At 39.6% G+C, this 24,851-nt stretch overlaps 1 protein-coding gene across 2 annotated transcripts in view; it reads left to right on the forward strand.

Moving 5' to 3' along the window:
* Window positions 1-1,041: 1,041 nt before the first annotated feature.
* LOC106882085 (protein SFI1 homolog) overlaps window positions 1,042-24,851 on the forward strand; it is a 30,032-nt gene continuing 6,222 nt past the window's right edge. Inside the window, exons 1-24 of one of the 2 annotated variants that reach the window (XM_089362219.1) lie at window positions 1,042-1,686; window positions 3,495-3,623; window positions 4,389-4,460; window positions 7,078-7,188; window positions 8,224-8,318; window positions 9,078-9,195; window positions 9,454-9,556; window positions 10,188-10,344; window positions 11,169-11,330; window positions 12,379-12,449; window positions 12,994-13,086; window positions 14,189-14,286; window positions 15,008-15,074; window positions 15,710-15,840; window positions 16,456-16,537; window positions 17,221-17,301; window positions 18,120-18,205; window positions 18,781-18,856; window positions 19,269-19,441; window positions 20,500-20,602; window positions 21,507-21,603; window positions 22,051-22,211; window positions 23,536-23,685; window positions 24,431-24,607. In XM_089362219.1, the coding sequence (XP_089218345.1) occupies window positions 1,169-1,686; window positions 3,495-3,623; window positions 4,389-4,460; window positions 7,078-7,188; window positions 8,224-8,318; window positions 9,078-9,195; window positions 9,454-9,556; window positions 10,188-10,344; window positions 11,169-11,330; window positions 12,379-12,449; window positions 12,994-13,086; window positions 14,189-14,286; window positions 15,008-15,074; window positions 15,710-15,840; window positions 16,456-16,537; window positions 17,221-17,301; window positions 18,120-18,205; window positions 18,781-18,856; window positions 19,269-19,441; window positions 20,500-20,602; window positions 21,507-21,603; window positions 22,051-22,211; window positions 23,536-23,685; window positions 24,431-24,607 (3,111 nt within the window). In that variant the 5' untranslated portion in view covers window positions 1,042-1,168. The remainder of the gene's footprint in view (window positions 1,687-3,494; window positions 3,624-4,388; window positions 4,461-7,077; window positions 7,189-8,223; window positions 8,319-9,077; window positions 9,196-9,453; window positions 9,557-10,187; window positions 10,345-11,168; window positions 11,331-12,378; window positions 12,450-12,993; window positions 13,087-14,188; window positions 14,287-15,007; window positions 15,075-15,709; window positions 15,841-16,455; window positions 16,538-17,220; window positions 17,302-18,119; window positions 18,206-18,780; window positions 18,857-19,268; window positions 19,442-20,499; window positions 20,603-21,506; window positions 21,604-22,050; window positions 22,212-23,535; window positions 23,686-24,430; window positions 24,608-24,851) is intronic. The other variant, XM_014932643.3, reaches the window with a different exon arrangement.

Consider the following 24,851-nt stretch of genomic DNA (forward strand, 5'->3'; position numbering starts at 1 on the left):
GAATGTATACTTGTGTTTTCTTCTCTTAGGTTAAAATATTGTTTGTTTGTTTTTTATTTTTTATTTCTGCAGCGTTAAACATATCAAACCTAAGATTATTACAGATGGGGAAAATAATTAGATACCCGTTCCTCGATCTAGGCAGATGCATTGTCCAGACATCTGGTGAAAATAGAATGATGTGCATCCAAAAATTTTCTAGTTCCATAGCAACAGATTTTCACATTTACGTAATAGAGGAAGATGTTGTGGTGTTCATTCCAGTCCTACAAAGTAATTCCTAATATCGATTATTTTAGTAAATCCAGAAGAAAGAATGCCAAAATCGACCTTGAAGGAATTTGGACACGGGATATAAAAAATCTTTTTGACATTTTGTTAACATTGACAGAACGTCGGACAAAATATCTCTGGGCTGTTATGTTCTGTGTTCAAACACCACCGATGTTAACTTTGTCTTTCATCTTCTCGGTGTTGATAAAATAATAATGTACCATTCAAACACTAGAGAAGATATTCTTTCTACAATAAGTAAAAGTCCTGAAATTTGGAGATGGAGGAGACTAGTCGATTAGATAGATCCTAATACTGGTACTTATTTAATTGACTCCGAAAAGTCAAAGTCGACTTCGGTGGAATTTGAACTCAGAATGTAAGGCCACAAGAAATGTCGCTTAGCATTTTGTCCGCCGCGCTAACGATTGTCAGCTAACCGCCTTAATACTGGAGAAGAAAGAATCGGCTGCTCCTTGCTACCAAACTTGTGGCTTTCTGCTTTTGTAAAAAAATCAATATGGAATATAAACAGGCAACCGAAAACGAGTTGTAAACTCCCATCCTTCGACTCTACAAGGTTCATGATAAAGTAATTTCTTAGACACAAGTTTTCCGGTTTATGAGAAGGAAAAGGGGAAAAGACTCGTGACTTTCGTAACTGATTTTAACATGCGTCTTTTTGTTGACATTCTATGGCAATTCGTTGCTATGGAAATTGTCACTCGATTATCTCCCTTAGATTTAGTTAAACACTTATGAAAAAGAACTCTTCGCTGTTTGGAAACACTAAATTACTTTGACGCGCTTTACTTGATATTGTGATTGTTTATTTATTTATCATACAGAGAATTTTCAACTAATTCAACTTCATGGATACTTACCATCCTTAATTATGGCTTCACAACATCTGATTGGATCACTGGATAACCAAGATGGTGCTCAGTTGGTCTCCAGACATCTAGCTTTTAGTGGTAATGTTTGTAAAACAATGCCGACGAACGTAGACGTTAACCAGCAGAATGCGTCGTCGGAAAACATTAACGACGAAAGACCAACCGAGTCCCCAAATAACACCAACACTTCAGGCGATGCTTGTCTACAGCCTAGCGGTTCCGTTCCTCTCGCTGCTGTCGGTATAGCATGTAATGTAGTCCCCAGTAAATTGATGTTGGACAGACATGTAGCTGGAGGAGATCCACCGTCTATTCACGTCCGCTACACCCGCTCTTCGGCGAGGACCACTTTTGATGTAACAGAGACGAATGTATTAGGCAATGTTGCTCACGTATCATCTATTCGTAGAGAACTGCACAGCAGTGTTGAAGATGCCTCACATTTAGGAAACCAGTCGTGTGTCGGGTCCAGAAAATTCATTTCCAGTTTTGATATAAAAAGAGTTACTAAGAACAGGTATGACATTAACCACTGGACTTGGAAACATTAAGGTTTAGTACCCATAAATTAATTCCTCAAATAACAATATCCCAAATAAGACGATGCTGGAGAATAGCGTACCAAAGTATGATATAAAAATGAATTAGTTACGCACATATGCATGTATACGTACGTACATGCATAGGATATTTTTAATGTAAGAGCATATATATATAAGTGTGTATGTAGAAATGGTTAAAGGCTATGCGAACAAATGGTACTTTAGAAGAGCTATTTGATAGTTGCATCAAAGAATTTAAGTGAAGATCTAACGATGACACTTAAGTATGATGGTAGACGAGCTTTTAAAAAATTCTTATTACTGCTATACGTATTTATTTCACCGACTCGCTAGTCTAAAATTAAAAACACAAGCTTTGTTCCTTATTATAATATACAACTACCTTGTTTTAATATCAAATATATTTAACTTATTTTTTGTATTTATTTTTATCATATTGTCAGAAATAGAAAGGCAGCACCAATGATCTTTTTACAGGGTCTCCAAGATTGAAGGGAAATGCCTTCAGAACTGGAGACCCAGCATGGAAAATTGTAATAGATTATGCTCCACCAAAATACCCAAGGGGTAGTTGCTGATGTTAAACTAGGCGCCAGGTTTGATCTATGATCCAAAAACATGAGTAGTCTCTATAATAGACAGCTTTGATCGACTGAGGCCATAGTAAAAAACACTTTTCTAAGGTGCCATTAGGTGGGCTTGAACTCAGAATATCATATAATTACAAAGCAAATGTCTTTACTAAATAGCCATGATCATGTTGAATTTGGTAATCTAATCTCTAAAATCTCCCCAGAATATTTACTTGTGTTGCCAAATGTCAGACCAGGTCAGATGCAGCAGCATGTGTTATTGCAATGCATCACTTGCAACCACCATTGTCGGTATCAGCTCAGGTCATCTCTGGCAACGCTCTGAGCAGTGTCTCAATCAGTTCCCATCGCCACAAAATACTTCCTCATCCACCATGACTGTGAGACATGTGGCCGACCAACATAAGGATCCTCAAAGAAGAGAAACATGGTATGCAGGATCCAACTCGGAATATCAAGTAACATGACCAAACAGCCTAAGCTGGTGTTCTGAAATCATACTATTAAATTAAATGTCTTAAATTAAATGTCTTCACCTTATTTATTACAAATATTGCTCTTCAGCCTGGATCTTTGGCAACCCAAACAGCAACCCTAAACCTTAGTGTTCATTTTCGTAGCAAATAAAATCTCAAGTTTTAAGGGTGGGGGAAACTGAACTACTCAGTCCAGACCTGATGAAGGAGTCTCTGGTTATTCAACTTAAGTAACATAGCAGCTAAAACTCTTTGAAAAAAGGCAGAAGGATGCATTCAATGAGGTAGTCCCCTAAAAAACTTATTGGGAAAAGTGGATTCTACATAGAGACCACGTTTGAATGTCATCATGGGGAGTGCTTTTGGTCATAGATATATATGTGTGTGTGTATGTTTGTGTGTCTGTGTTTGTCCCCACAACATCGCTTGACAACTGATGGTGGTGTGTTTACATCCCCATAACTTAGCGGTTCGGCAAAAGAGACCGATAGAATAAGTACTAGGCTTCCAAAGAATAAGTCCTGGGGTCGATTTGCTCGACTAAAGGCGGTGCTTCAGCATGGCCACGGTCAAATGACTGAAACGAGTAAAAGAGTAATGTTACATTATACGTTTATAAATGTCATGTTTAAGTATCAGAAATATAAGAAATAACCACGTTGAAGCAGAAAGTATCCATATTGTTCATTGCAGAACCAAGGGCCACACATCAAGAGCATGTCAGCCAAGACCTTCCTCAAAGACTTCTCGTGTAAATATTGCTAATTACCGTCCAGGATACACGTGGAACAAGGGTGGTCGTCTCAAGGAAATACGAATCAGGTAACTCCTTTGTATTGTTTTGTTTCCATGGGTTTCATTTGTTGCAGTTACTTAGCTCAATAGTTTCATGTCATGTTTTAATACTTGACATAACAAGATCTAATCTAGTTCAGAACCTCACTGCACATTCTCTCATGTAGTTATTTGCTTGTAGGTCATTCAACCCGTTAGAAATAACAGCCAAATACCCCTCAAGTTACAACCATCTCTGTTTTCAAAATTGATACATTAGTTCAGTGGCTCTCAACTGTTTTTTTTTACTTATGGACCCCTTTAATTTTCATTTTACTTCAGGGACCCTCAGCCAATTGATGTTTAAAAAAATCTTATTATATTTTCATTATTAAATATTATTAGGAATTGTATTAAAAAAAATTGTGAAAATATTTTGTGCATTGTAGAAGTTTAGGCAATTTATTGCTTATAAATTTGAACAGCAAAATCTTATATGGACCACTGCTGTAGATAGTTTTTGTTTGAAGGACATTATGCTTGAAAACATGTTGTGATGGTCATGGTTGTAATGCATTTGAAACAGCACAGCATTGACAAGATTCAGCAAAGTGAAACACATTTGTCATTCTTACGAGTCACCGTAGCACTCCAGATCAGATTGGAGCCTGGTGCAGCCACTGACTCTCCAGACCTCAGTCAAACCGTCCAACCCATGCCAGCATGGAAAACGGACGTTAAACGATGATAATGATGATGATGACAGATGGTGATTTATTATCTAATAAATATATATTATTCCTTCTTTTACAGAACTGTGGCCCGCAAGTATTATAGAAAATGGATGGTTGCTGTGTTTGGTTCGCTGAGCCCTGCATTTGCCAGGTTTGATGCGATTTATAACATTACAGAACAGTTTTAATTATCAGCTGTTGAGTGTTGTGGAGATGAGATGGTGTTATCAATTTAGGGTACCGTGGAGCTTAGGTGATATGGAAATAGGGTACTGTAGTGCAGTAGAGCTGGTGAATGATATGAATTTGTTTGTGGAGTTGTTGAGTGATATGGAGCTATGGTGTTGAAGAGCCAATGTATTCATGGTGTTGTAGATCTGGGGTGTTATGAAGATAGGACACTGAGGTACTATGGAGTAATGGTACCATGGGGATAGGGCACTATGGAGCTGGGGTAAGGTAGAGCTGTCGGATGTCATGGATCTACAGAGATGAGAAGTTGGGGTGTTGTGGTACTATGATACTATGGTACTGTGGTGTTATGGAGCTGGGGAACTGTGGTACTGTGGAGTTGGGGTGATATAAAGCTAGGATACTAAGGTACTGTAGAGCCGGAATGATAAGCTGGGGTGATACTGTGAATCATGTGGAGGTGTTAGGTAATACAAAATGGGGACTATTTGTGATACAGGGCTGTTGGATATTGCAGAAACCTCTGAGCTGATTTTTATTGTTTCTTTTTCGCTGTTTATAATTTCATCCAAATGATAACTGTTTTAAATTACCTTGGGAGCCTGTACTTACTACACATCATCCTGTAAATAGTAGACAAACCCTCCCCACAAACCATTCCCTACTTAACAGCAACCTATATGTACAGTTAAATGGCTGGCCTATGAGGCTGCTGCTTCAGTTCCAATAAGCAGCTTCACATCAAGTCACTTCCTAAACATGCATCCCCTGAAATATAACACACACACACACACAATACAATACAAATAGTAACAAGTTGTGTGGTAATGAGTTTGTTTCTCAACTGCATGGTTCCATGTTCAATCAAACTGCATGGCACCTTCGGCAAACATATATACATACATACATATATATATGTGTGTGTGTGTATATATATATATATATATATATATAGGTATGTATGTATGTATATGTATTTATATCTGTGTCTGTGTGTGTCTCACACCACCGCGTGACAACCAGTGTTGGTACGTTTACATTCCTGTAACTTAGTGGTTTGGCAAAAGAGACTGGTAGAATAAGTACTCTCAGTACCAAGCTTTAAAAAAATAAGTACTGGAGTCAATTTTTTCGACTAAAATTCTTCATATCAGTGCCCCAGCATGGCCACAGTCTAATGACTGAAATAAGCAAAAGATAAAAGATACATATGTGTGTGTGTGTGTGTGTGTATATATATATACATATATATATATGTGTGTGTGTGTATACATATATATATATATATATATATATATATATATATATATATATGTGTAGATGGCCCTGCTCAGTATGTAGAAAAGGAGTAGGTAGTAACTCTATAAGATGTACCCGGTGCAAGCTATGGACACATAAGAGGTGCAGCAACATCAAAGGCAGGTTAACTAGCAAGTTAGTTTTTGTTTGTGGCAGATGTTCAGGTGCAATAAAGACTGCAAACAAACAGGAAACAACTTCTATCTCATTCCAGGGTGAAAAACTAGAGGTAGTCGATAGCTTCCGTTATCTGGGCAACCAAGTTAGTAGTGGGGGTGGGTGCGCTGAAAGTGTAGCTGCTAGAATAAGAATAGCCTGGGCAAAGTTTAGAGAGCTCTTACCCCTGCTGGCGACAAAGGGACTCTCACTCAGAGTAAAAGGCAGACTGTATGACGCATGCGTACGAACAACCATGCTACATGGCAGTGAAACATGGGCTGTAACTGCTGAGGACATACGTAAGCTCGCAAGGAATGAAGCCAGTATGCTCCGTTGGATGTGTAATGTCAATGTGAATACCCGTCAGAGTGTAAGTATCTTGAGAGAAAAGCTGAACATTAGAAGCATCAGTTGTGGCGTGCAAGAGAGACGATTGCGCTGGTATGGACATGTGGTGAGAATGGAGGAGGATAGCTGCGTGAAAAAGTGCCACACCCTAACAGTTGAGGGAACCCGTGGAAGAGGTAGGCCCAGGAAGACCTGGGCTGAGGTGGTGAGGCAAGACCTTCGTACATTGGGCCTCACCGAGGCGATGACTACGGACCGAGACCTTTGGAAATGGGCTGTGCGTGAGAAGACCCGGCAAGCCAAGTAAGATCGTTGCCAGTGCCCCTGGACTGGTTCTTGTGCGGGTGGCACATGAGATGCACCATTTTGAGCGTGGCCGTTGCCAGTACCGCCTGACTGGCTCCTGTAGGATTTTCGAGCGAGATCGTTGCCAGTGCCCCTGGACTGGCTTGTGCGGGTGGCACATAAAAGACACCATTTCGAGCGTGGCCGTTTTCGTGCGGGTGACACGTAAAAGCACCCACTACACTCTCTGAGTGGTTGGCGTTAGGAAGGGCATCCAGCTGTAGAAACTCTGCCAAATCAGACTGGAGCCTGGTGTTGCCATCCGGTTTCACCAGTCCTCAGTCAAATCGTCCAACCCATGCTAGCATGGAAAGCGGACGTTAAACGATGATGATGATGATGATGATGTGTGTGTGTATATATATATATATATTTTCAGTAGCTTTATTAGGTTTTATGTCTCTCCCTTTTTTTGTTATTTTCAGGGCCCATTGGCGTCGATGTATTTTACGTAAAACGTTCTCAGTATGGTATGACATCTGGTGGGTTCAGCGAAAAGAATGGCGGATGAATATAAGGGCAATTTGTCTGTTGCAGTAAGTAAAGAATATATTTGGGTTGTTTGGTATGTAGTCGTTTATGAACATGAAGTGGTTTGACTTTGTCTCCAATAATTCTGTGATGGAAAGAGCGAATGGCCAGAGCATCGAATCCCTAATTATCAGACAACATCTTCGAGGGGCTGGTTATATCACCAAGATGAATGATGAATGGCTTCTTTGTGAAAATCCCCTTCAGTGAACTGGCAGGAGCTCCTCTTCGATACTACTAAGATTGGTTAATATTGATTTTTGGTTAATACTGATTTTAAAACACATTTAACAAATTTCTGTTGGTCCAACCAAGAATGTTAATTTACTCGGAATTATTGCAGCCACAAAATTCCTTTTATGGAAATATGAGAGAAAGTGAAATAGCCTATGACAAGGATGTATAACTGAGGTATTCAACTAGTTTAATTGTCTGAGGTTCTAGAGAGATAAGGAAGAGAAAACTGTGAATATGAATGTCTGAGAGGCCTCTCCTGCCACACACACAAAAAAAAAATTGAAATAGAAATAAAAGAAAAATATCAGCCCTCAACATCACCACCTTGAGGCCCCCAGGAAGCAGTCAATATTCCACTTTGTAAGATTTCTCTCTGAGGTTCTGCTGATATATAACCATCTGTGAGTAAGGTTAATATCTATAATGAATTTGCCATTTCTGATGGATGGACAGTGCAGACCTGGCAAACCCAGAATATAGGCCCCTGGTATAGAACTGTAGCACAGTGTAGTATGTAATACTCTATGGTAGAGTGTTATGTAGCATATAGTACTGTGTGGTGTATGGTATATAGTGCTCAGTACTACACAGTTGTGTGGTGTATGATAGTGTAGTACCTAGTGTTGTGTGGTATTTGTGGGTTACAATCCTGCTTACCCTGCTACTAATTTTCACATTTGTCTTCATTATTATCAATGTTAAAGCCAAAGAATTATAATGGTGGTGGTGGTGGTGCGGTGATATTCCATCCATTGAACACCTTTACTCCTCCTTATACTTAGACATTACTCGTTGTTTCGCAGATATCAGCAGCGCACCAAAGTCCTACACAGGTGGAAGCAGTTTGTCCTACTGTCTAAAGAGAAGAGATCCAAGTCGGCGTTGGCCTCCTTTCATCGTAAGTTCAGGTGGGAGTCAATCCTCCTTCCACCTTTCTTTTCTTCTTATCCCCTCTTCTTTCTGCTGCCACCTCCCTCCTTCTCCTTTTCCCTCCCTCCTCCTCCTTCCCCTGTAACTTAGCAGTTAAGCAAAAGAGACAGATAGAATAAATACCCAGCTTAATAAAGAAGAAATAAGTACCAGGGTTGATTCATTTGACTAAGATTCTTCAAGGGGTGCTCCAGCATGGCCACAGTCTGAGGACTGCAACAAGTGAAAGATCATCATCATCATCATCGTTTAACGTCCGCTTTCCATGCTGGCATGGGTTGGACGATTTGACTGAGGGCTGGTGAAACCAGAAGGCTACACCTGGCTCCAATCTGATTTGGCAGAGTTTCTACAGCTGGATGCCCTTCCTAACGCCAACCACTCCGAGAGTGTAGTGGGTGCTTTTATGTGCCACCTGCATGAAGGCCAGTGAGGCAGTACTGGCAACGGCCACGCTCAAAATGGTGTATTTTACATGCCACCTGCACAGGAGCCAGTCCAGCGGCACCGGCAACGATCCCACTTGAATGTCTTACACGTGCCACCGGTACAAGTGCCAGGAAGGCGACGCTGGGCACAACCTTTACCTGTCCAGCCAAATTTTGTGTAGTTCTGTGTATTTATGGAACATTCTAAGTTAGTTCCATGCAATCAAGTCAACTGTGAGAGACACACCATTCCAGTATTCGTAATAAAGCCTTCACCAAAATGTTTGCTCTAAATACAGATTCCAGATATTTGAAGCAGAGAAGTTTAACCCTGTGGCAACACTACTTAACAAGACGACACAGTAAGAACCAGATGTCATTGCTTGCCAAGGATTTCCACACTCGTAAACTATTCAGGTATGGCACTTCTAAATCTTCATATACCGTAAATCCTCGAGTATAATCTGCATTTTTTTACCAAAAATCTAAAGGTCAAAATCCCTAGTGCGTAGGTTTGCACTCTCTGAGTGCTCTTGTTATTATTATTATTATTATTATTATTATTATTATTAAAAGCTGAACACTCACATGTCGTCTTCGATGGGAGAGTCCATCGTCATTATTAGTATTGTTGTTATTATTGTATACAATTTTGACATATTGTTATATTTGCAGGCGTTGTTGGTCCCAGTGGCTTCGAGAGACAGACAGAGCAGCCATCCGGAAAGAGCAAGAAAGAATAGCCACATCACTGCATCACTCGCACATCCTGATGACTGTATGTGTAGCCTTTGTTTTTATCGTATCTTTTGTAGATGCTAACACTGGAAGGGACGAGGGTGGGAGATTGGGGTCATGATGATGTAGATTTGACTGGGATTGGGGTCAGACACACTGGGGTTTGGGATGATTAGGAAGATGAGCTCCTTTCCTGCTCTACAAGAGATCGTGTGTGTGTGTGGCTTAATGGTTAGGGTATTCGGCTACCAATCACAAGACCATGGGTTCCATTTCCAGTGGTGCTTTGTGCCCTTAAGCAAGACACTTTATTTCACATTGCTCCAGTTCACTCAACTGATAAAACTAAGTTGTACCTGCATATCAAAGGGGCCAGCCTTGTTACATTCCGTGTCACGCCGAATCTCCCTGAGAACTACATTAAGGGTACATGTGTCTGTGGAGTACTCAGCCACTTGCATGTTAATTTCATGAGCAGGCTGCTTTCTTTGATTCGATCAACTGGAACACTTGTCGTCATAACCAACAGAGTGTCAGTAAGCGTGAGTGAGTCCATATTCATGTATCTAAGTATGTGTATATTTGTGTGTTTGCATGTATGTCTATGGGTGTATATGTCTGAATAACACTCACACATGCATATGTAATGTTTATAAAATCTCTTATGGCAGGCTTGGAAGATCTGGTGCCGAGCCAATGAAGACATAAAAGCACAGATGCAGCTCTCTGAGAAAGCCTTGCAACACAAACATTGCTTCCTTCTTCGACTGACTTACACCAAATGGATGTCATACATTGCTCTGAGACGTGAGAAAACCTACCAGAAATGTATTTATGACTTCTGCCTTACAAATATTTCATTTTCCACTTTATGATTTTATGATTTTGCAAAAGAGAAATGATATCACAGTATACTGGGTGGCCCAAAAATAGGTTTACAGTTATTCAACTGTCACTTTCGCATTCATATATTAACAGTTTAGATCTTAGTTATAAAAAAAAAAAATATGAAACCATTACTCTATGCTAATTTATGTAAATTTTGTCAAGCTCCCTTTTCAGTTTGTAAAGAACCAGTCTAGTACTGGAATTCATATAATCAAATTACCCACTGTCTCCAATCTCTCAATATGTCTATACTAAAACCAATTCTTATGATCAAAAGAAATCAGTGATATTGTTTGTTAAATTCAGGCATGGCTGCGTGGTAAGAAGCTTGCTTCCCAACCACATGGTTCCGGGTTCAGTCCCACTGTATGGCACCTTGGGTAAGTGTCTTCTAGTATAGCCTGAGGCTGACCAAAGCCTTGTGAGTGGATTTGGTCGACAGAAACTGAAAGAAGCCTGTCGTATATATATACATACATACATATATATATATATATATATATATGTATGTATGTATGTATGCATGTATATTTATGTGTCTGTGTTTTTCTCCCCTACTATCACTTGACAACCGATGTTGGTGTGTAAATGTCCCTGAAACTTAGTGGTTCGGCAAAAGAGACGGATAGAATAAGTACTAGGCTTACAAAGCATAAGTCCTGGGGTCGATTTCTTCGACTAAATGCAGCGCTCCAGCATGGCTGCAGTCAAATGACTGAAATGTGTAAAAGAGATATCATATCTTCTAATATTTTGGTTTTCAGCTGTTGCAGATAGATTTTTCAAAGAGAAAATATGCGACCAGAGTTTTCGAGCTTGGACACATCAGCTATGGGCTTGTCGCGCCCTCAAGGCCAACGAGGATTACTTGAGAAGCTTACGACAGCGTTCTTCCTTACGGACCATGTGGCTTCACTGGAGAATTTGTATCCTTTTAATCATTGACAACTAAGGTACAGATGTGACTGGTAAATGGAAACTGAAAGAAGATCATCATATATGTAAGCTGTCCTCTGTGTGTGTGTGTGTAGCCTTGTCTTGATATCATGTGATAGTTGTAGTAAACAAGCATTTCTATCATACAAGCAATGTTTTCCATTTCCAGTCTTCCTTGGAAATCACGTCTGGTCACAGGAAATAAATATTACCCTAACAGGTGAGTGTTGGCAACAGGAAGGGCATCTGGCCATAGAACACCTGCATCAACTGATTCTGTCTGATTCATGCAAGCATGGAAAAGAGAATTCTAAGTAATGACATCCATGCCAGTAGTGGTAGCAGCAGTAGTAGTAGTGTTGGGTAGAGGTTTTGATTTTAGATTGCGTTCACACAGAGTTTATACCATAGAACCAGGGACATTCTCAGGCAGGTTGATATCAAAAGGGTTATTATCTGCTCATTGAAAACTTCTATAGAGTCTTCATCATCATCATCACCATCTAATGTCCATTTTCTATGCTAGCATTTTGTTAATTGATATTTATAATCTGACTGGTAGTGGGTGTTAAAGCTACTCTGCAGAAAATAGCACTGACGCCAAATATTGAAATCAGAAGCCACACATAACATAGTTTTTGAAAGCTACCTGTGGCTCATGAGCTCCAGTTTGGCCACTGTTGACAACAGTGCTCCCTCTTGGATTGTTAATATTCTAGTTGTTGTTCACATTGCTTAACTGTAGATCAAAACTGATTTTGCAAAGCTGTGATCAGAGTTATTCCAGCTATGACCATCCTGTATTTTCTGTGATCAGAACCACATTATCCAGCATGTCATTTTTTTTTTTCAGACAGTAGGGTGTTATTTGGAGGAGATTTGACTATTTCTAACAATTCAAGTGTCTCTGTTGTAGTCCTCTTGTTGGCTTCTCAGTATTCAATTAACCGAGGCTGGTCAGTCCCAAACAAATTACTGCATGAAGTATATTGAACTGGTATTGACAAAGACAAATAAATCCTTAATCAATTTCTTCAGATATAGAAATGTGTAAACAGAAGAGAAATCAATTTTATGTTGCTGTGAACTATTATAGATTACGTTTACTGGTGAGTTATTAAAAGTTTTGATATGTCTACTTGGTCTTTGTCATGCTGTTTCATTTCATTTTCCTTTCTTGAAATATGTGCTCTGTTGGTGGGCACTATGGCTGTGTGGTTAAAAAGTATACTTCAAAACCATGTGGTTCTTGAATGGATCCTCTGCCTAACACTTAGTGCAAATGTCTTATACTATAACCACAGGCTGACCAATACCCTACAAGTATAGTTTAGTCTTCAGTGTCTGTTCAGATCTCTCAGGTGTGTTTGTACCTTCACATCTTGACACCATGTGATTGTTGTAAATGAGTCTCACTGTCATACAAGTGGTACCATTCATTTCTAATTTCACATGGAAACTTGCCATTTCATGAGGAAATATTTACCTTGCCTGGAAGCAAGTAAGGGTTGGTTCATTTATATATGTATATATATCCTAAATACTGAGTTACATTCAATCCACAATGGCCCTGAGAGATAGAAATGTACAAACTACATTGAAAAGTCATAAAGGAGAAATGGTTTTAAATCTTTTTTTTTTTTCATCCCACAGAAATATGGAATGGCAGGTTTTTATTTAAACTGGAATCAGAAGAAAAGGTTGCGAACCTTGAGCAATTTGTGTAAGGGGATCCATAAAAGACAGGTATGTCTTCTTGAGTTTATCTCTGAATGTTAGACTATTACTAGAAGAAGGATAGCATCCATGACCCATTTCAGGATTTCTGAGATTCTTTAAAATCAACTGCAAGATCTGCTACCAGGGTTAGTTTAATTGACTGGCCACTGCTCCCAAATTTCTGACCTTATGCTTTTGTCAGATATATCATGATTATTATTATTGTTGTTGTTGTTTAAGGCAGCGAGCTAGAATAAGTGTCAGTCTGCATCAGCCCCACCCCAGTTAAGTACTGGGGTTCATATTGACTGTCTCCCTTCTACCATGCTTGAGACCTTGGGTCCATGTAAGCGACTTTTTATGAGGGCACTAGATTGACAGAACCATTAGAATCTGTACCTTAAACCTCTCAACTGGCACAAAGCCACACCCCACTCAATACTACTTCCCCCCCCCCCGTCCAGTTGAAGGGTTTTCGTCTTGCAAGACGCCTGGTTACCCTGCCAGTTCTGGTGCCACATAAAAAGCACCCAGTACACTCTACAAGTGGTTGGCATTAGGAAGGGCATCCAACTATAGAAACCAGGCCAAAACAGACAATTGTACCTGGTGCCTCTTCTGTCCTTGTCAGTTCCAATCAAACCATGCATCCCATGCCAGCATGGAAAACAGACATCAAATGATGATGATGGTGATAGTGGTGGTGGTGAGACCGTTTGAAACATTATCTTACAACATTTGTTCCAGCTCTTTACATTCCGAGTTCAAATTCTGTCACGGTCAACTTTGTCCTTCATCCTCCAGGTTCAATGAAATAAAATACCAGTCAAGTTGTGGTTGAAAGTACTCAACTAACCCCTCTCTCGGGTCCTGTGCTCTTGAATCGGTGTGGAGCTGGCAGCATTGTTAGCCTACCAGACAAAATGATTTGGTCATTTCTTCTGACTATATGTTCTGAGTTCAAATTCTGCATAGGCTGACTTTGCCTTTCATCCTTTTGGGGTCAATGAAATATCAGTTGACTACATTGTCGACAGAGGTCAATGTGATCAACAAGCTCCCTCCCACAAGATTTTAGGCTTTGTGCCTATAGCAGAAAGGATTTTTATTGTTGTTGTTATTGTTATAGTTGCTGAAAATGTCTTGGAACTACTGGTCCGACAGGCTTGACTCGAAGTATGACCAACGACTCATCCCCTTGACTCAAAGAGCTCAAAGTTTCTATCGGTGAGATCATTTCTTACACTCATATTTTATTCCCTGTTTTGTTCAATGAGCACTAGTTTACTGGTTGTCATGCTATATCTTTCACCAGTATTTACTTCTTTTGCTGGTATCACAAATGCTATCAACATATGTGTGTGTGTGAAGGATGCAGAAGTGTACGTAAGTTTTCTTTATAGGCAAAAGAATGCTAAAGTACTCATGCACTTGTCTTATGATGTGTGATCAGTGAACCATGAAACATGTTCAGGCAATCTCCTTTATTTTCTCTCTACATCTGTTTAAAGTTCTACAGCAAAACTGCTGTTTATCTTCTTTAAATTTATCTCAGGTGTTCTGATACTGGCCATGTTGTGTATAAATATTTATTAGTATATATATGTGTATGTGTATAGATATGTATATATGAGCACCAACACAGCACACACATTCACACACACACATACAAACATGCAAAGGGCTTCAACACAGTTTCCATCCACTAAATTTTGCTTGCAAGACATTCATCAGGCTCAGAATGTGATAGGAAAATTTTCTCAAGGTGCTGCTCAGTATGATTGAACCCAGAACCAGGAGGTTGAAAAGTAACCCCCCTAACCACACAGACATACCTCTATTCCTATAACTTGGAATCTTGGGGTTAGTAGCCCACGCTCTTAACCACTATGCCATATGCCCGTGGGCATGTAAATAATATTTTTCTCTTTTTCTTGTTGTTCCACAGACTTCGTCTTCTTCAGAAATTCTTTGATGCTTGGTTCCATTATACAGCCTGGAGAATTCAATGTCAGGTATGTTACATATCCAACTGGAACCTGAGTGCCAGTTTTTAACGAAACAGTCAGATGACCTTTCTCTGGGTGTTGCCTGAGATAGCCATGTACATAGCTGTAGAACTGTCTTAGATGTGAGAGCAAGTAATCTATACACAGACAGACTGATAGATACACACACACACACACACAAAGTAGGCCTGTGAAAGAAGGGTACAGCCAGTATATTGGTCCGGGACCAAGAGGACTAGAGAGGGGTTATGACTAGCTATTGAAGCTCTCCCTAAAAAAAAAACTCAGCACCTCTGAATTTTGAAACCATCTTGAAGCCCAAAACTGGTTTTCTTTTACCTGGTCGAACTTCTCTTGGAGGCCTTGTGTGTGTGGTGGGAGCAGCATTTGTGTGCATATGCATGTGTTTTGGTGAAAAATATAAACCTCAGCAACAGACAGGTAAATTTTAAGCAAAATTTCTTTACAATATGTGAACGAGTATTTGACCCATTAAAAACATATAAATAGTGATGCTATTGATCACAAAATATGACATAAAATTCCTTAAAAAATTAACAGAAAGTTGATTGTTGTTCTCCGGCACATGATTGATATAACAAATAAGAAGTGAAAGGCATTTTGCTTGTGGTTCTTTGCAGGCTCAACACAGCAGAGCCAAAGCTCACTTCTACGTAACCATTTTGCCAAAGGTGTTTTACCACTGGACATTGTATGTTGACCAACAGAAGTACCAACGGGCCATGTCACAGCAGGCTGAAGAATACTGGAGGTAATTATTAACATGTGTATATGCATATATATCAAAAGGATGTGTTATAATACTATTCCACATATACAAAAACAGCCATACCAACAATCCAACATAACTCCATCATCAGCTGCCCCACGGATATCATTACAGTTTCAACACCTGAGCAGTACCATTCAATCCACTGATGTCAACAGCACTAAAATAAGCGTTGTTTGGGAACAAACAAACCAAAGAAACCACAACTTTCAAACACATTTACCCAATGTACAACCGTATCGATAAATAGGCCTTCCACGTGGATAGGAAAGCCTTCTTTTTTCTGTTGAGAGCTTATATGCCCCTTTATTAGACTATTTTCCTTAGTCATTGCATGATGATCGCTTATAAGCTTTAAGCTTATATAAAAATACCATTATTATTATTTACAGAATTGTAAACTCGACACCATATAAAAAAGCATTCGCACTGAAAGCATTTATATATATATACAGATATAGATAGATACATACATATATATACATAACATACATACATTCACAGATATATATATTTATGTGACGATTACAACATTTGTCTCTAAAACATTGTTACATTTGAAGATAGTTAAAACAAGCATCTTCTCTTTTGTCGCAGAGATAATTTGACAGCCAAAGTCTTTGCTCTTTGGCAAGAAGCAGCTGTGAAGAAACATGAAGTACGTCGTATGGAAGTAATGGTAAGTTGTGACATTGTATACCATTGTAGATCACTGTATCGACCAGGTTACTAGATGTGGTCGTACACTGTTGGTCACAATGCGCTTCCTTGCATTGTTGTAGCTTTCGAATGACGTTACCCTGAACTGGCTTGGCAGGCAAGCCACCATCTCCTCTGAACAGAATGCTAGTCCACCATGGGTTTATCCATTTATAGATTAGTGGACTGGAACAATGTGAAATGAAATGGTTTGCTCAAGAACACAACATACTGCCTGGCCTGGGAATTGAAACTGCAATTTTGGGATCATAAGTGCAAAACACCACTATATATATATATATATATGATTCGCCATGATAGATTGCTGACCACTACATTTATATTTTTTTTCTCCTTGTTTCTCTCCTTATTTCTTTCTGTGTTCCTTTCAGTTGAAGAGCATAGGCTCGAAATGTCAAAGATTTTCTCTATTCCTGAGCGTTAAACTAATACATCCATTTGTTGTTTACACCACCTGTCTTCGACTGTTGTTTTTTTCGTAAATTCTCCCATATATATATATATATATATATACACACACACACACACACGCACACATTTATAAACCCACTGAGATACATCTAAATGTGTAAATGTTGAATGTTGTTTCTAAGTTTTGCTGGTTATTTAGAATTTTGTTTTCTTGTGTAATCTTTTTCTCAGGCAATTGTCCATTACAATAGAGTAACAATGTGTAAGACTCTAGCAACATGGAAGAAAAGGACCTCACAGTGCCACCTGGTGGTAGGTAATTTTATATCTTAACTGGAACCTAGAGTAGTAGTTGTCGTCGTCCATGTTGTTGTTATTTAGCTCCAGATCAGCTCTGGTTGGACAGTCAGACCTTGGGTCCTATTTTTTATCTTCATGCAGAGAACACTGGACTTCATAATGTGACATGTCTTCTTTTCAGATGGTAGTGGTGGTGATTTCAGGGAGATTTAGCAGGTGAAGCAAACATATAGAGACTCTTCTATTGACTTGTGACTATTACACTACCTTCTGGTGTTCAGTTGAAACTTTGGAAACGTTAGAAACTTTGGATTCAGTTGAAACACCTTTTAATAATAATTTTTTCTACTATAAGTACATGGCCTGCAATTTGGAGGAGGAGGGCTACTCGTTTTGATCCATCTCCACAGTGCCATCTGGTGACCAGTAGTAACATCATGTTTGCTGAATAATGAATACGCACAGCACATGAGAACAGTTAGTCTCTTATCTGTGATGAGGGCCACTGAGTCACCACTATACCGTGGATGAGAGTCCAAAAATCTACCCACTGTCTATGGAGAGTATTTGATCAAAAGTGTTTCAGCCATGACCATCCTGTGTTATTTATTAATGTACCGGCAGTTTTTTTCCCCAATGTGCTGGTATGTCATATCAGAGAGTTTGAGAAAGACCTGCAAGCATAGATGAGAAATTAGCAAATGAAAGATAATGATGAGTGAATGTATATTGTTTTTAGCCCTTAATTCTAGTCAGAATATATTGCTGTGTTGCTACAACACAGTCTCCAGCACAACCTGTATAAAGATGCTCTCTTTTATTCTCTGCAGGACGAAGCTTGTTACCATCGGCAGAAGGCTACACTGCGGAGATTCTTTCTTGCTTGGAGACAATATATAGAGGACATACACAATATGTAAGTATACATACATATATACTGTATCTGATATAATCTATATTGATCATCATCATCATAACATTCACTTTCCTATGCTTTCAGATGGATTTATTGAGGGAGATTTTTTTTCCAGCCATCTTGCCCTTCTTGTTGTCACTTTTCATAAATTACAAAGCAAGGTAATGTTTCCCCCACGACTGGACATGTTTACATGGAAGATTGGAAGCAAAGGATATTACTTGTATAATGGTGAGGGTTGCTTGCAACTATCATGTATGTCAAGACAAGGAGATGCAAACACATGTACATATGAGGCACATGCATAGCTATGTGGTAACAAGGTTGCTTCCTAGCCACATGGTTCTGGGTTCAGTCCTACTGCATTGTCTTCTACTACTACAGCCCTAGAAATCAAGCCAAGACAGACTATGGAACCAGGTGCAGCCCCAGGCCTTACCAGTTCCTGTCACTTTGTCCAACCCATACCAGTAGAGGAAAACAGACCTTAAATGATGATGATGATGATACAACCACCAAATTTGTGAAAACCGTTCCTTACAAGTCTTTATATCTCTGGAATATTTCTCTTGCAGGAATCGTCTTGAAATGCTTGCAACAGTCTGTTACTACAGCCACATTCAACGCAGATGTTTAGCAGCCTGGATTCAGGTATTTACACTTTGTGTGTGTGTGTGTATGTGTATTCGTCACCGAATCTAACTGTTTGTGACTTGTTTCTTTGGGGGTACGTGAAGAGCACAGTTTGCGTACTGCCACTACCTGCTAAAATTGGAAGAGATAAAAATTTCGATCAGTGAAGCAGTTCGCATGATAACTCCAGATATGCTGCAGAGCGTCTGGACCGAACTGGATCATCGCAACGATGTTTGCCGAGTAACCAGAGGGGCACACATTGAGTGCCTTTAATGCTACCCTATACCACATGAAACTGAATGAAATCCTGTATCTGAAGCTACTAACTGTGAAAGATTATTACAATAAAGCTACATGTTATACCTGTTTGGAATCAGTATTTTTGTGGATACCCTGTATATTTATATTTATAATTTTTCTTGTGCAGTATCATCAAACGTGTCAACAGAAGCAATTGATCTACAAACACGCACAGCAACGTCATGAATCACATCTGTATTGTAAATATTTCTTTGCCTGGCGTCTCTACATCACGCAATGTCATTCAATTAAGATGGAAGCCATGAAGATGTTCCAGACTGCACGTCACAAGATACTGAAGTAAGTCTTCCCAACCCTTACAATCCACCCACCCTGTCTCTCATTCAGCTTTGCTTTGTCAGCCATCTTGTATTGATTTACTGGACAACTATCGGTTGGAAGAAATTGATGAGTCATCATTGTCTAACTTTTCCATGTTTGCCTGAGTCAGACGAAAGTCTACACTAAATATATATATGTATAAATACGTGTGTGTGTGTGTGTGTATATCATCATCATCGTCATCATCATTTAATGCTCACTTTCCATGCTGGCATGGGTTGGACGGTTTGACTGAGAACTGGCAAGCCAGGGGGCTGCACCAGGACCCAATCTGATTTGGCAAGGTTTCTACAGCTGGATACCCTTCCTAATGCCAACCACTCCGAAACTGAAACAGCTGTAAATGTTCTTGAACTACAATTAAACTATGACCTTTTAATACCAATGATCAACTTCTCATTGTTAATTGTTGCTCCATTTCTTTTCTTATATATATATAGAGAGAGACTTAGAAATATTAATAACTATATATATATATATATATATATATATATATATATATATATATATATATATATATATATATGTATGTATGTATGTATATCAACACAAATGGGCAGACACCACACTCAGAACGTTCCCTGCGTTGGATCTGCATGCAAGTGATTTTACGTATACGTTGAGTGTATTTGACTTATACTTGTGGATATATGTGTAACTGGAAGACAAATCCATATATACTCTAGTAAGTACATGAGTGTCCATCATACACACTGTTCATACACAAGTATGCTGTCCTTGACACTATCTTGATGTCCTTCTTATTAAAATACCTCAATTCTACTGGATCCTGTAGATATATATATATATATATATATATATATATATATATACATATGCCTGTGTAAGAGCGTGTATATTTGCATATGCCTCTATATAAGTGCATGTGCAGGTTTATGTGTTCATGAGAGGGTATATACATAAGTGTATGTGTGTGTGCATGTTTTTAACTTTGTATGCATGTATGTATATATTGTTTTGCATATTTGTATAAATAAATTTGGTGTGTTTTACAGAGAGAGGTTCAGACACTGGTATACAGTCAGCAGACATGGAGTGCACAATAGACAGCAAGAGCAAACAGCTGCAGTATTTTACAACAGAAATTTACTCTCTAAGGTTTGTTGCTTTCATTTCCTTTGTGTATTTCCTAGTTAATTTGTCGTGTGTGTATCATTATCGTCGTCGTTTAACGTCCACTTTCCATGCTGGCATAGGTTGGACGATTTGACTGAGGACTGGTGAACCAGATGGCTACACTAGGCTCCAATCTGATCTGGCAGAGTTTCTACAGCTGGATGTCCTTCCTAATGCCAACCACTCCGAGAGTGTAGTGGGTGCTTTTACATGCCACCGGCATGAGGTCCAGTCAAGCGGTACTGGCGACGGCCATGCTCAAAATGGTGTTTTTTACATGCCACCTGCACAGGAGCCAGTCCAGTGGCACTGGCAACGACCTCACTCAAATGTCTTTTCTCGTGCTTCCGGCACAAGTGCCAGTAAGGTGACGCTGGTAACAATCGCGCTCAAATGGTGCTATTTACGTGCCACTGGCACAGAAGCCAGACAGCTGCTCTGGCAATGATCACGCTCGGACGGTGCTCTTAGCGCTCCATTGGCACCATGATAATGATATATGTGTGTGTGTGTGTGTGCTCATATGTCATTGTATGTCTGTGTATATATGTGAATATGCATGTGTGTGTCAATGTTTATTGTCTGCACTGCTGGCTACAAACGGTGATGTTTGTTGACATTACCCTCTCAACAAATCACACACTGGCTTTGTGAGTGGAATATATCCTGCCAAACTTGGAAAACAGAGAAGGGTAAGCAGCAGGAAGGACATTCGACTGTAAATGTATTCACCTAACCCATACCAGCATGGAAGCATGGGGGTAAAACAAACAAACAACAACAAACATCACCACTACTGTTATCACTACTACTACTACTACTACTACTACTGCTGCTGCTGTTGTTGGCTGTGTAAATGTCCCTTTTTCTTTCTCTCACATCACAGATCATGTTCACATGGAGGGCCTACTCTGCTATCCATGCCTACAAGAAATCCGAGACCAGAAGCTGGGTGGCCACAGTTCAAACTACATTGGAGCAACGTAAGTAGGGTTACTATTCAGCATTTTTTTCTGTGGACCTTTTTAATTCTTATTTTGCTCTGGTGGACCCTCGTATCTATTCAATGTTTTAAAAATCCTATTTTTATTAGTAAATATTTTTTGGACCCTTGAGGGTCATATGGACCTTGGTTGGGAACCACTAAATCCTTTATATTTTTTTTTAAATACTTTTATTTTGGAATGAGATCTTATGTATTTGCTTTTATGCAAACTGTCAAATGTTGCTCAAACATCCTGTATATATATATATATATATAATGTATAGTTTAAGACAATCAGTAAGTTGTCATAATAGTACTTAGAGTTTCAAATGCCGGAGCTAAGAGCTACAATGCATTCTCATCGGCTGTTATTTTTATTATTATTTTTTTTTTATTATTATTATTATACACACACATGCATATATATGTTTGTTTATTTATTCAGGTCGTTTGTGGCGAATGTACAATGTGTGGCAAACCCAATACCAAAAGTCGTTGCTGGGTCGTCTCCAGTGGCAAACAGCAATTGTACATCACCGAAGAAAACTTCTGTCCAAAACTTTTGCTGCCTGGACTCATTGGGTTGTCAACAACTACAAGAAGAAGGTTAGTATATATCATCATCATCATCATGACGTGGCCAATGACAGTACCACCTGATTGGCACTCGTGCCAGGGGAACATTAAAAGCACATCCGAGCGTGGTCGTTGCCAGGGCCATGGATTGGCTCCCGTGCTGGTGACACATGAAAAGCACCATTTGAGCGTGATTGTTGCTAGCATCGCCTTACCGACATGTGCCAGTGGCACATGGAAAACAACATTTGTGCGTGGTCATTGCCAGTGCCGCCAGACTGGCTCCCATGCAGGTAGCACATAAAAACACCTTTTGAGCGAGGTCATTGCCAGAACCTCCTGACTGGCCCTCATGCCAGTGGCACGTAAAAAGCACCCACTACACTCTCGGAGTGGTTGGCATTAGGAAGGGCATCCAGCTGTAGAAACATTGCCAGATCAGATTGAGCCTGGTGCAGCCTTCTGGCTCGCCAGCCCTCAGTCAAACCGTCCAACCCATGCCAGCATGGAAAGCGGACGTTAAACAACGATGATGATGATATATGTATAGATACTTATTGTATCTGATGGAATGGATGGGCACTGCCTTTAACACGGCCTTCCTGGTCTTTTGAAATTGATGCTGGCAATGTTCTTCTTAAGCTATTGCCAATTGAGAAGGATGATATACAGAGGAGAAAGGACTGAATGCAATGGGTTGTGTGGTGCTTAAATGGTTGAGTTGAATTGAACATGGGTGGCGGGGTGAGAAGAAAAGGAATGATGAAAGAGTTTGGTTTGCATGAGGAGAGAATGCACAAAACTAACCGACATGAAGGTGCAGAGACTGTTGTAGTTACAGTATAAAAATACAGGAGGAGACACAGGTTGTCTGTAGGCCAGGGGCTGGAGAATGGCTTTAAAACAAGGAGGTTTAGATTAGATAATGTAGTTTAAGATACAGTGCTGACCTCACTAGTGTTGCTGGGCTAAAAAGAAACACCCAGTGCACTCTGTAAAGTGGTTGGCATAAGAAAGGGCTTCCAGCTGTAGAAACCTTGCCACATCATTAGAATTTCAAATATGTGAGATGATGCAGGATTAATTCCAAACATTGTGAATAAATAAGCATTATATTTGAAGGTTTAATCTAAATGTTAAAGGGCTAAACATTGGAAGGTTAGTGCAGGTAGAATCCTGATTATAGTCCTACCCATTTTAAGCTGACCTGGGGTTAAACAACATCAACTTCTTTACCACACAGGCATGCATGCACTTACTTTAAACCTATACAACCCTCATGTTGATTAAAAGACCAATTACTACCTTTAGTTTTTGTCTTGTAAATGCTAAAGGGCTGATATCTGTGTTGCAGCTTCTGAAGATGCAGGCCGACTGGTTCAACCAGACACGGATCACAATAGCTGCCTTTGCTGTGTGGCAGCAACAACTGGAGCTCTCCCGTGTAGAAAACCAAAAAACATACATTGCACTCTGGCACTGGAGTACAACACTGCAACGTAAGGTAAGTGTTGCACTGTCTTTTATTCCTTTACTTGTTTCAGTCGTTGTTTCTGTGGCCATGCTGGGACAGCGCCACCCTGGAAAGTTCAGTTGATGAAATCAACCTTCGTACTTACTTTGAGTGTGGTATTTATTCTATCAATTTCTTTTGGGGGTTGAACTGTTAAATTACAGGTTGTAAACAAACCAACTCTGTTTGTCAAGCAATGAAAGACAAACACAAAGATCCATCCATCCATACATACATACATACATACATATATACATACATACATTCATTCATTCATTCATTCATTCATTCATTCAATCAGTCAGTCAGTCAGTCATCATCATCTTAACATTCACTTTCCAAACTTACATGGATCAGATGGAATTTGCTGTGGCAGATTTTCTATGGTCAGATATCCTTCCTGTCACCAATTCTCACCTGTTTCCATACAAACTATTGTTTCCCCATAATCAAAAAAATTTTCCCTCAGGATTGGAAGCAAACAACACCACTTGTATGACAGTGACTCCCATTTTACAACTATTAAGCAATGTCAAGTTAATACAATTCACACACATACATATATCACCATCATCAACATCAACTTTTAACATCCATATTCCATGCTGGCATGGGTTTTATATATATCAATATATATTTGCTTTTATATACAAGCTTCTGTAAGTTTCCCTCTACTAAGTCTGCTCCCACACACACACACACACACACCCATAATGTGTATGATTACTTTTTGCAGGTTTTTAGAGGATGGAGGAAGTTTGTGTGTGACAGCGTTCGGAAGAAGTCCCGTATCCAAGCTGCTTGTGAGAGCCGTCGGAGACGTCTACTACGACAAGGATTACAAAAATGGTTGGCCACCGCAGATCAGTTGGGTCGCTGGAGAAAAAGTTTTGCCCAGACACAGCAGACACAGGTTTGTTATCCCTGCCAAGAGGAAACACCTTCAGTTTGTGTCTTAACGCTTTAACTAATCTAGAAATTAATCCAGGTTGGGGGGAGGATCATGAGACCCAGCTTCTTTATTTATATAGGCTCACAGTAAGGTCGTGGGTTCAATTCCTGGTGATGCATTCTGTCCTTGAGCAAGGCACTTTATTTCACATTGCTCCAGTCCACTCAGCTGGTGAAAACAAGAGAAAAGAAAGGGTGGTGTTGTA

The sequence above is a fragment of the Octopus bimaculoides genome, chromosome 14 (assembly GCF_046866305.1).
Source record: "Octopus bimaculoides isolate indiv1 chromosome 14, ASM4686630v1, whole genome shotgun sequence".
Taxonomy (NCBI): Eukaryota; Metazoa; Mollusca; class Cephalopoda; order Octopoda; family Octopodidae; genus Octopus; species Octopus bimaculoides.